Source organism: Suricata suricatta, chromosome 4 (genome assembly GCF_006229205.1).
Source record: "Suricata suricatta isolate VVHF042 chromosome 4, meerkat_22Aug2017_6uvM2_HiC, whole genome shotgun sequence".
In the NCBI taxonomy this organism is placed as follows: domain Eukaryota; kingdom Metazoa; phylum Chordata; class Mammalia; order Carnivora; family Herpestidae; genus Suricata; species Suricata suricatta.
The window spans coordinates 29,414,303-29,427,665 of NC_043703.1; the positions used below are offsets into that span (position 1 = coordinate 29,414,303).

General features: G+C 33.0%; 1 protein-coding gene across 15 annotated transcripts in view; it reads left to right on the forward strand.

The window, feature by feature from the left end:
• The window catches only part of MYCBP2 (MYC binding protein 2), a 267,757-nt gene that overhangs the window by 194,944 nt on the left and 59,450 nt on the right, over window positions 1-13,363 (forward strand). For 10 of the 15 annotated variants that reach the window (XM_029936570.1, XM_029936573.1, XM_029936576.1 and 7 more), the window contains 3 exons: window positions 649-781; window positions 4,414-4,536; window positions 7,190-7,369. In XM_029936570.1, the coding sequence (XP_029792430.1) occupies window positions 649-781; window positions 4,414-4,536; window positions 7,190-7,369 (436 nt within the window). The remainder of the gene's footprint in view (window positions 1-648; window positions 782-4,413; window positions 4,537-7,189; window positions 7,370-13,363) is intronic. The other 5 variants (XM_029936574.1, XM_029936575.1, XM_029936586.1 and 2 more) reach the window with 2 other exon arrangements.

The following is a 13,363-nucleotide window of genomic DNA, read 5'->3' on the forward strand; positions in this document are numbered from 1 at the left end:
TCCGTCTGAAAACGATTTATATTAACAATGATTTGTATTGTATGTATGAATGTTCGGTATGTGCATATATCTTTTCACTATTATAAATGTACTATATGTCATGGATTAACAGCACTTTAAAATATTTACTATGAATTGGTATGGAGGTGTGATATATTTGTTCCCATTTATGTGTCTCACTGAAGTCCTGAGCAAATAAAATTACTTTTTAGTTAACAGTGGCATTTGCCTCAGCTGATGAGCTTGAAGATGTAGTGTGTCATGCTATTTCTCAGTGTCAGGGTCATTTTCAAGTCGCATTATAGACACTGCCAATCTAATTAATACTTTGCTAGGTTGGGACATTTTAGGTGCCAAAAAAAGAGAGAGAGAGCACCATGTGTTTTGGAATAATGTGTAAAGTTATTTAGAGATTGTCCTGTGCCTTAAAAATTATTATTTTTACTGAAGTAATAAATAAGCAGCATTTTACAGAACTTTTTATTGATTTTTGTCTTACCTCAGGCTGTGGTCTTAATTTCAGAAACTAATTTCATGGTAACTTTTGGAATGATTACCCTATTTGAACACTGAAACTTTTTGCTGGTTTTCAGCCTGAGTGCCCTGAAAGAATCAAGCCAATCAATCGTGCTTTTTGTTATGTGCTAGGTAACCAATTCTGAAGGTGCGTGGGTGCAGCTGGATAAGAACAGCATGGTAGAGTTCTGTGAGAGTGATGAAGGCGAGGCGTGGTCCTTAGCTAGAGACAGAGGCGGAAACCAGTACCTCCGACATGAAGATGGCAAGTTGGCTTAAATTTGTGATTTATTCTGATTGACCTTGGAAATGGAAGTAAACAGCTTTTCTGTGTGTTTATTTTTTAAGTAAAGAACAAAACTAAAGGTTAAAAATTCTTAACAATTCTTAAAATTTGTGTGTTAAATAATGGGTACTCAGTGAATGCACACGTAAGAAGAGAATTAAAAGAAAATGTGAAACATATGAGTCTATCTTTGCAAACTGTGTTTCTTTTTTTTCCATTGATGTGGATTTGTATGACTCCTTGTTCTGTGCCAGCCCAGCCTTGAATGTTTTACCTTTTTTACCACTAAATGGAAGTTCACATTTCAAATTGTCAATCATAGTACTTCTAGGCAATTTCATTTGATTTAATTTTGTCTCAGGGGCATTGGATAAATGCATGGCATCTTTTGGGAAATTCCTATTTTGTTGTTAGAGTTTCAGCTTTCAAGTTCACGTTTTTCAATAATAATCTCATTTAATAAAAATTTTTCTTTAGTGTCCCCTTCTCTTCATTATCCTGGGGCCAAAAACATGGTTTATCCCAGTTCAGACCAGGTCATCACTTTGGTGAAGCTTTAACTGACCCTGACAGAGTCAAGAATTCTGTGTTCATCACTAGAATAAAACCGATCTACTGAAGTTAATTTTTATTTCTTTATATCTAGATTGTGAGTCCCATGTGGACAGGCACAGGAATTTAATCTTTGTATTCCTAGTCCTAAAACAGTTTTGGCGCATACTAATTGCATATTAAGTTTTGCAAATAGAAGCTAAATCACAAAAATATAATAGTTAGGGCATCAAAATTAATGGGTAAGTCAAGCATAGATTTTTCTTCCAAATCCCAAAATTTATAGGAAAAGGTCAGTAAATGAAAAAACATGCATATTTATCCAATAGAGAATAAACACGTAGTATTTATTGTCCAAGAGGCAATATGACCATAAGTATAAATAGATCTTTTAAAAGTTTGAAATTTTATGAGTGACAGAGTACATTTAGATCTGCAGTAAATCTACTTATAAGTGTTCCATAAGACAAGCAAACATTTCTAATAAATTTTAACTTGATAAATGAGTGATGTCTTGCAACATAAGTAGTACATGACACTGAATGTCAAATGATCACAACTGAGCCAATGGTTCTTGACATTCACTTTGATATATGAGTGCTTTGGGCTACAAGCATGTTTTCAGAATGAATTATGCTCGTAAACCAAGGTTTTACAGTATTAACAACATACATTAAACATATTTCCTTTTTTTTTCCCCACCATAAACCTTTGAATAAGTTCTATAATTGTCATTTTACAGGTAAGGAGAATGACTTGCCTGTGGTTATCTAGCTAGATGTATTGCAGGTGTATTACCTTTGTATTAGAGATGCTGTGCTCACCAGAGCACATCACTGTGTTGGTAATCATTGAATAGAATCTGAGAACCTACTCCTTGCCTTATCTTTACAGACACACTTTTCATAGTCACAGATGATGTGATTGTAAAATAATGTTCTAAGTTGGTATAACTATTCTTCATTATGTTGCGAGAATGAGAAAGCCTTCATTTGATGGAAATTAGACATTTTACAAAATAATCTTCCCATTTATATTATACCTAATATATTCATTATATATTCACAAGTTCTTAAACATTTCCATTATATATGAATATTCTGATAGAAATGAAAATACATAAAGTGAGATCAACTTTATATAAGATATAATTAAATATGAGAATGGTGTAGGTAACTATCACAGTATCTTCCTAGCTTAATTATTTTTTTAACTAGCAGTATAGCTTAAGTGTAAGAGTAAATTCTGGAACTGGACTGCTAGGGTACAGATACCAACTCCACAGCTTTTCAGTCATGTAACCTTGGCCAAGTTAGCCTGACATCTCTGTGCCTCAGTTTTCTCATTGGCAAAATGAAAATACTTTATAAGTTCCATATGAAATCCAAATAAACAAAAAATAACATAAAGCTAGCAGATGGTAGGGTTAGCTGTTATGATTAAAATGTAAAATACCCTCTATACTGAAGACTGAGTTTTAAATGGAGAATTTTACTTCTATATACTTAGAAGGTAGAAGGTTCTTCTTTATTAGGATATCGTTTCTTCTAAGATATTCAACCCTAAAAGCAATGTAAGAGAAGTTTAAATTTCTCTCTGTCAATACTTAATTGTTCTTTGCTTTCATATAAAGTGATGTTAATTTTTTAACATAAGACCTGGGATGATCAGGAAAAAAGTAATAAGAAGTTAGTGCCTGAAAATCACTAAGATTAGTTGATGTTGTATCCAAATAGTCTGCTCATCGGTATTAGTATGTAACTGTATTTAACGTGGAAATAAGAGGATTTGGCACTATAGTAATATGTCTGAGATAATATAAGTAAAACAAAACTTTCTTCTTGCTAAAAATTCTTAATAGGTCTTTGATATTTTTAAATAAAGCTAGTGGGCAAAGTTACTGCTGTGGTTAATAAGAGTCTTCATTCATGCTTGGTGCTGAGATCATGCTGAGTCTAGAGGGTGCGGGCGATGCTGTCTTTCCCATTCAGATTAGAGTTCATGAGTATTTTCCAGAAAACCTATTTTACTGCTGAAATGCCTCACACCAAGCAGTATTGCCTAAGGGAAGTGCTGGGGCATTGACTTCTTGCAAAACGTCTAGATATGTAAGTGAAAGAAAAATGCAAGTGGAAGAAAACACCACATTTTTTAGTTCCATTTTCTCTTTAAAGAGATCCTGGCTTCCCAAAAATATACTCCAAACATTTCATTGTTTGTAAAGTTGTTTTGATGGAATAGGTACTTTTTCTCCATTTACTTTTTATTTGACAGATTTAATTTTCCCTTTTTTAGCTGGTATTAATATGACTGTGGAATTATGGTATTTGTGTTTCTAGTATGATATCATACAGGATCTTATGGCCATTTCATTGATAATAGAGGATAACTTAGTTTATTAATTTATGTCGTAAACTGATAAAATGCCTTTTTTTCATGAAATAAAAAATTATGATACATTTTTTTACTTGAGCATGTACAGATAGCTCTGACTACATGACTTGATTTATCATCCTTTAATTTAGGGAAAATGTCCTTATAGAGTAAGTAAAAATAAGTTAAAAGTTAAAATTTCCACAATTTTTACTTAAAATACTTGTGTATTAGTACTCTAATTGAAAAAAAAGCATATATTTAGACATTTTGAAGACTCATTTTTCTATTTGGTGCTAATATACAAAATTTCCTGATTTCCGGTTTGTAGGGTACCCATTTTAAGTTTACAAAGTGCTCTTGTATAAGTTTTATACAAATCTGAGCTCCTGGTCCAGAAGTATTGGTATGCATTCACTGACATATCCAGTATCCAGCCACAATAAAAGTGAATTGGCTTCATAAGACCATATCCAATTTCTAAGTTTCATTGTGTATTTGATAAATGAAAACAAAGATTTATCATGTAATTTATCAGCACAGTGACCTGATTGTTAGCTTTATTATCAAATCTGAATGTGAGGTTTTGAAATCTAACCATCATAAAGTCTTTCTTGGAAACTTTCTCTTTATGAATAAGGGAATAGCATATAAGAAACTAATTTTATAGCTGTTTTTTATTATAGAACAAGTTCTTCTGGATCAAAATTCTCAGACTCCTCCTCCAAGCCCTTTCTCAGTGCAAGCTTTTAATAAAGGGGCAAGTTGCAGTGCCCAAGGATTTGATTATGGACTTGGAAATAATAAAGGTAGGTGTTTGAAAGTGAGTCTTTTACCTACCCAACCAATACTTATTGCTTTCTCTTTTAAGCATTTATTACTGTTTACCCACAAAACTTTATTAAAGTTTATTCCTAGAAAACTAACAATCAGAATGTTTGCAAAGGTGTTCTTTTTACAGTATCATTTTAACCAGTTTTAGCTTATGTTTATAGTTCTTGCTTATTTGCTCCTATTTAAAGATACTGTGAAATCACATCATAAATTCTATGACACTGTATCTAGTAAAAGAACTATTGTTTTTATCATCCACTTCTTATTAATAGTAGTGTTAATGAACAAAAAGGAACCTTCCACAATCCACAGTGATCCATTTAAAATCAAAATGTTTTAAGTAATATTACATGTCAGCTTTATTACATATACATTGTTTTGAATTTTAGTCAAGTTATCTTAGTTAATTTAGAATTACGTGAAATATGCTATCTTTGGGTATGGTATGTATAATGAAATCAGAAAGTTGTAAAAAGAAAAACAGAAACCCCAAGCCAAAGAAATAAGATGTGTGTAACTGGTCTTGTGTGCAATATTAGAAGAGACCAACATCATGGACAATCCAAACAATAATTATTTCAGAATAATTTATACCTGCATTTCATCTAAAATTCAGACACATTCCTTTTCTTTTCTGTACATATGATCCTGACTCCTAAATCAGCATTTTGTCAGCAAATAGCATACAAGTGGGATGATGGGTAGGAGGGAGAAGATCGCCCACATGGAAGTGGTTTCACTTTAAAATGTCATTTACACGAATTCATAGGATTTGATTTCAAGAACAAATACAGCATCATTAGACCTGACTTGCAGAGCAAATGAAGTAATGAAACTGTCAGTAAAATGGAAAATGACACCAGTGTAGAGGAGATACAGTTTTAAAATAAAACCACATTTTGCTTGATGTCTTTCTTGCTTACCACAAAGTATTTATGTGCAGGAATCCTAGCTACAAGATTTCCTTTTGGCTTTTCCTACTCTATGTATTGGTCTCTCCTGCAGGCTTGGGGACTGCCTGCCTGCTTGCTCATTTCTGGTAGCTCAGATTCCAACTAACTTGAGCTAGACCTTCATACTTGACTAGGGTAAATGCTTAATGGTGTTTTCTTCATGTCCTTTTCTCTCTCCCATTATCGGTCCTTTAATTGAAATCTCAGTGCTTGCTTACTACTACTCTCCTTCATTAGTTATGTTTTAGAGCCATGTTTAATTCAAATTGTATGCTATCAGTCTCTAAAATGTCTAAATTGTACTGGTGGCTGTCACTTTAAATCAGTCTCCAATATATAATTTACTTAAACATCATAGGAATGTAAAGCAAATTTTAAGAGACAAACATTGCTGAGAACATTTGTTATTAAATAGAAATAATGAAGTACTACTTTTTTAAAGTGTGATTTTGCTTATATTGTTCAGAAATGGCATGTATTTATTAATAGGCTCTTAAAATACTTGGTGCAAAGGAATATTAAGAAACTTAAATCTAATTAAATATATCTGACCTCTGTTTATGAACTTACCTTTAAAGTAGTCCTATTTTCTTTAAGTATTTATACCATCCAAAATCAAGCTGTTTTTTTATTAAAAAAAAACCTTTTATTCTTAATTCTATAAAATTCTTCATAATTTCTAAAATCCTTCCTGTAATCTACAACATAAATTTTTGAAAAGTAGACATGTAGCTGTGTATACAGTTCTTTTCATATAAGTTCATTCTTTCTTGCTGTTTCATTTGAAGTTTTCACTTAAGAAATGTTATTATATTTAGGAAATATGGCTGGAAAGGTATTGTTTTCCAGTTTTTGCATCAACTAATCTGGATACGTTTTTTCTTCTCTTTTTCAGTATTATTTAAACTATTTACTACATATAATCTCCTAAAGAGGCTAAGGATCATCTGTCTAATTACATTGTTTCATAGTTTTAAAAATATTTTTCTGTTAAAGTCCTGTATATTTAACTTTAAGGAAGAATATCAGAATTCATACTTGAGATACTAATCAAATTAGATAGCTCATACTCCTTTTTATCTTATAAGTCTTAAAGATTTTTATATTATCCATCCAACCAAAGGTACTCAAGCTTTAAGAAGTATAATTTCTTTGGCAATAATAATTTTAAACAATAAAATAATAATTTATTAACTAATGTAAATATATTACTAAGTTAATAACATATATTTGGCCTCCTTTCAATTCTACATTTACTTAAAAAAACCTTTTCATATTATTTGCTTATTTTCTGCATGAAGAGTACTGCATATAAGGCAGAGTTATTTAGTCATTTGTTAGGTATTTTGTAGAAGATATCTTCACTTTGATCTCCATTTACACGTAATATGATTTTGAGTCAACCTCTTCACCATAGATACTTCATAGACTTTGAATTCTCCCACACTGCTGCTCAGTGTTGTGTGTGAATTTACATGAATTTGTTTTCTTACGTGGGCTGTTATGTAAGATTATTAAAACAATATAAATATTTGGTCCCTAATTTGAGGATAATGATCACCAACTTCCACTCATTCCTGAGTTGGCCTGGTTTTATTTAGTGTTTAACTTTATCTGAATGTCATAAAGCAGCATATTCTTGCCATTTCGGATGTTAATTAATAACAAGTTGTAGTTTTGACTGTTTTGCCCACTGCAGGTGACCAACTGAGTGCCATATTGAATTCCATTCAGTCTCGGCCCAATCTCCCAGCTCCTTCCATCTTTGATCAAGCTGCAAAACCTCCCTCTTCCCTAGTCCACAGCCCATTTGTGTTTGGACAGCCCCTTTCCTTCCAGCAGCCTCAGCTTCAGAGTAAGTCTGTCAGCCTTGCCTGCCTCATCAAGCCATTTCTGAAGCTTTGTTCTGAGTTGTTTATCAGTTACTAATCATTTATCAGCTCACTTGACTGATTTTATTTCATGAGGATGTTATCCCTTTCCACATTTTCTTAAGCATTTAAGCTATTCTGTGCTAAGACATTGTGCCGCTAAGACATTTGTTTTTTAATCACACATTTTTTTATTAAATATAATTATTAAAGTATGGCTATTATGCTCTCTATTCTAATTCCAGCATAAGCAAATACATACTATAAAGCATGCTAAGAAAAACATTTTATTTAAATTTTTTATATGAAATGCATGACTATGCTAAGCATTACTTACAGAGATAACTTTCATTGTTTTACACTGGATTTTTGTTACTTAGGGATGCCCCAAGAGAATAAACCTATTTCACTCTAACAGTGGGTAGAGGAGAGGTGGTACGGGGCAGGTTTGTTTGTTTCTTTTAGGTGAATTTGGTATCTGAAATGTATAGCAACTTGAGGCTTCCAGATTTTCTCAAATTGTTGTTTCTTGCTTTTGTTGTCGTTGTTGTTGTTTTTCTGTTCTTAATATGTGAAAGTGATTATTTGATTATAGCTATGCCTTCTAAGATTGCTCCAGCCCTCCGTCCATTATAGTAATTCACATTGATCTGGAAAATAGACCCAAACAAATTACACTTAACTAAGTATTCTTTTTTCTTACTGACCTCCTGAGGCCTCCACATACACTTCTCAAAGCTTCTTGTAGTATGACAGCAATATATTCTTCTTGGCTTTTAGTTCATGTATTAGCTATACAATATATAAACATACTCACTGAATGAGATAGTTCATTAAAGTTCCAGATCCTGCAAATAATGTTACTCATTAGGATATTATTATCTACCTTAGGTAAAGAGTATACAAAAATATAAACTTCTCTGGGATTGCACTATACATTAGGGCAAATTTAATGAAATTAAGTGGTTTGGAAATAAAATAGTATCACTTTCTAGCCCATCATTGTATATATATGTATAATATTCACTTGAATGTGTCTTAAAAAAAGAATTTCAAGGAAATATGATTGTCCTGTGTGTGAAATAGCTTTTTCCTTTTTTGGTAAACATTACAGATGAAGGAAAGAGAAGTGACAATTTAGTTTACTCATTTAATGAAGCAATAGTTTTTTTTACATTGTATATGCCCAGACTGTAGGAAGTTTTAAAGGTAAAGACAAGGGAAAAAACAAAAAGGAAAAAAATCATAATCAGGCAGAAAATCCATATTAGGTATAAAATTTCAAACAGAAAATGACCCTGATAATGTCTTAGCAGCACACAACAGAAAAAGTAAGGACATTTTTGTTCTACCCAGAGTCATTTCAAGTCTTCTACCAAAAAAAAAGTGTCAATTATTGTTTTTGTTTTACCCAATGACCTAATAAAATATTTCAAAGTATAAAGACCTTAATATAAGTCAGGTTCATCTCTCTGAAAGAATAATAGGTTTCCAGGTGACACTGTGTCAAAATAATTTTATGCATCTTGTGTCTAGATGTTCTCAGTACCACTGCTTCCTTTTACCACCATCTCGGAGCAAATTTGAAATCATGGCCTGGACATATCTCAGTTACCATTTCTGAATCATCACTTGTCTGTATTCCAACAGTGGGAATTATGAAGCTCTTTCTTCCAAACCTCTTAATTTTTCATCAGAATATCACTGAGGTTTGACTTAACAAATTCCAGAAACCAAAATTCCTAATTTTTAGCATGACTAAAAAAATAAAGTATGGAATCTAAAACAGTTTTAATGTTTTGGAAGTAAATTAGAATGGTATTTATCACATCATATTAGGAAAATTAAATACGGCAGAGTGCGCTTATTGTTAAGACTACCTGAGTAAGGTATTCTTCCCTAAACTTCACTGCCATCCATCACACCAGCAGTTCACCTCATCAGAAGATGGCTACAGGGGCACCTGGGTGCTGTAGTCATGTAAGCGTCCGACTCCTGATCTCAGCTCAGGGCATGATCTCACAGTTGTGAGTTCGAGCCTCACATTGGGCTCTGTGCCATCAGCCCAGCACAGCTTGGGATTCTGTCTCTCCTTCTCTCTGCCCTTCCCTACATGTGTGTGCACGCATGCACACACACACTCTCTCAAAGTAAATAAACTTAAATAGCAGATGGCTACATACTGAACTTCCCATTATTAATTAGTAAAATGAGAATCACTTTTGTCTTATATATTTGTGATACTAAAAGAAAACATTATGTGTGGAAGACTATATTTACTAATTTTTCCTTATATTGATAGTCACCACTGTGTACTAAACACTGTATTTAATTTAATACATCCTCATTTGAAATAATATCTCCATTTTACAGGTAAGGAAAACAGAAGCTCAGTAGAAATTATTTTCCCTAGAAATAAACATAGTAAAATGGTAGAGCCAGAGTGTGAGGCCAGTTCTACTGACTACAAAGGCCATGTTTTAAATATTCAGCTTTGTATACTGTTGAGTAATGCCAAAACTGGCCTTTGATACATATTTTTAAAATTTCTGTCTACATTTGTTCCATCATCTAGTCTAGGGTATTAGCTTTGTTTGGGTTGTTTATTTATACTTTATAGTTTAATTTTAAGAATGTAGTGTAGTTGGAGAGAAAAAAGTTTTCCTAAATGTCATAACTCAAGTTGCCAGTTAAGTATACAAACTCTACATAGACATATATAAACTGCCCTACATGTTAACTTTATTTAGAACTTCTAGGGGCACCTGGGTGGCTCAGTTGGATAAGCGCCTGACTTAGGCTCAGGTCATGATCTCACTGCTCCTGGGTTTGAGCCCTGCATCGGGCTCTGTGCTGACAGCTCAGAGCCTGGAGCCTGCTTCGGATTCTGTCTCTCTCGCTCTCTCACTCTCTGCCCCTTCCCCATTCGCACTCTTTTTTTTTTTTTCCTTTTTCTTTTTCTTTTTAAATAATTTATTGTCAAATTGGTTTCCATACAACACCCAGTGCTCTTTTCCACAAGTGCCCTCCTCCATCACCTCCACCTCCCTTCCCCTTCCCCACTCCCCCTTCAACCCTCAGTTCGTTTTCAGAATTCAATAGTCTCTCAAGTTTTGCGTCCCTCTTTCTCCCCAACTCTCTTTCCCCCTTCCCCTCCCCTTGGTCCTCCATTAGGTTTCTCCTGGTCTCCTGTTAGACCTATGAGCCCACTTGCACCATCTCTCAAAAAAAAAAAGAATAAATGTTAAAAAGTAAAAAGAACTTTTATGACTATAATTATCAATAATTCTTTAGTTTTGTTTTTCCAGAGGCATAGCTTTCACTAATCTTTGGAATTGGTCTTATTCTGGTTCTTGTACATTAAAATAATTTGGTAATTTTTTATAATAGCAAGCTTATATATACACATACAAATTATTTGTTCTAGTGAAATAGAATAATTACAGAAATAAAATTACAAACTTTCCTTGTCTTATGTATGTATCGGCCTAAGGGAGGGAGAGAAGTGTGTATATAGGCTTTTTCTTTACTGTTCTATAATTTACTTTTTTATTTCAAATTATTTATGTAGTTTTTAGAATCAGTAAGCAATTTTGCAGTAGGTTCTAGTGAACTGAGGTGGAGAATGGTATCTCTGCCATGATTCTGTAAGAATAATTCACTACTTATTGTCACTGTCTTCACTCATTCCTTTTGAGTATCATTTTCTGTCTCATAGCCCTTGACAAGGTCTTATACATTATAGGAAGTAGAGGAATATTTATTGAGTACAGATGCCTAAGATTATCACTTTATTAAGTGTAAACCATGAATTTAAGATCATGTGTTTCTTGTTATTTTATGCTAGATATTCTAGTGTTAGAGAATGTTTCAGTACTAATTAACACCACAATGATATGATACAAAGTCTAATAATTCTGAGTTTATATTGAGTTATGATAATTAGGAATTTATATCTAAGCAAGATCCTCCAACTGAAAAACTTTTCCAAATGACTGTGTTTAACATAAGCATTTAAGATCTACTGCCCAGGAGGCCTAATAGTTTATTTTTATTGTAGAAAAAATTATAATTAAGACAATATACTATTCTATCAGACATTTTAAACATGTAACTAACTTATGTCAAAATAACAGTACTTTCAAGCCCCGATAGGAAACCTCAAAGTTACCTTGCAAAAAGAGTTTTTTTATCATACCTGTATGTCACATTCTTAAATGAGACAAAACATTTGTTAAATGTGACTTAAAGTGTTCACTTAAGTATTTGCATGCATATTCACTTATGTTAGGGAATACCAGTATATACTCACACTGTATTCATTTGGCTTATAGAGATGAAGTGATGGAAAGAAAACTCAGATTTCCCTTCCAGCCACTTACTGGCTTTATGTAGGTAGGTTACTTGACACAGCTGAGCCCTTTTAACTTCATAAAGTGGGGTGCCCAGTAAATGTTAACCCCTGATATCATGATTGCCTTTTGATGCAAGCACTTAACATCTCTTGTGCTCCTAGGAAGATTGGAAGAAATCACAGCCTGAGAGAGAGCAGTGTATTCTCAGTGGGGAGGACTTTCAGGAAGAAATTTGGAAAGGGACAATTGAGGTTTCCTGGCTACTTCTCAGTTTACATTTTTACAGTTTAACTCTATTATTTGTCTTGAGATCGATTCTTCATAGAGTAACGCTATGTTCAGATATTAGCATGAATGTTAATATAAAGGCCAGCTTTGTTTCCAGGACATAGAGGTTGTTTCTGTTCTGAATTATAATCATACCACAGCATTTGTTTCCTTGCCTGCTGTGAGGTGTGGCATGGATTGAACCTTGGGTTTATGTGCCTGCTCTTTTCTTCTCTCTTCATACAGAAGTATCTAATCCTAAAAACCTTTTCATTTGGGTTTGGGTTTCAGCTGTGTTTGTAGTACATAAGTGTTACATGCCTCTGAAGGCAGGATACAGTTAAGTGACTGATTTCTCTGATCTGCAGTTACCATTTTTAACTTTGCAACTAAGATTTGTGGAGAGCCAGATTTTTATTTTTAAGAGCATCTTCAGCCCTCTTATGCCTCACATTATTGCTTAAGAAGTAATACTTAACCTTTTTGTGGAATTTTTTGGAGTTATTTTTTCTCCAGCCTAGGATATATACACATCAAATTTTGCTCAGAATTTTCCTATTTTCCATCACAAACTCTGAAATGATATGCTTTTCCTTACTGTTACATATTTCTTAACCATAATTACTTGGAATGTACCATATATTCAGTAATATGCTCTGAGTATGTTTTATGCAGGTGCAGTTATGTCTAGAAGTCATCTAGACACACTGTATTTGGGGGTTATCCACCTTATAGATTTTCATCATCTTCCTTTTGACTTTCCTATCATGTAGGTTAGTGTTACATTCTAGCGAAAAGCTTATTTGTGTTTTATCCTTCACTTGGAAATTTTTTTCCAGCTTTCATTATTTTATAATTCATTTCATATACTAACATTTATGTGAATAGATTTCATTTCCTATTCCATTTCTTAAGCTCCTGTGGCATTCACATAATTCCACTTTTCTTCTGACACAGTTACTAGGATTCCAAATAGACTCATCATGCAGTGACATTGTATATGATGCTTTCAGTCCCGACAGCTGCTAGCTAAGAGTATGTCATAATTACTATCACTTTATTCTAAACTCTCTAAAATAGTGGCTGGAAGTGGGAGTAATAATTATATTTAATTATACTTATTTTTTATCTGCATTTTGCTCAGTTACTCGCATCTTTTGATTATGTTGATTGTTTATATATTGTCTCAAGAACCAGCAGTAGTTTTTTTAATTTTTAAAAGTAGGTATTTTTAAAATAAATAATTACCAGATAATCAAGTTACACTTAACCATTTGCTACCTGTTATAGGCATCTCTACTGTCAAAAATAGCTGATATTCTATTCAGAGCAGTATACAAATGTACAGTTACTGAG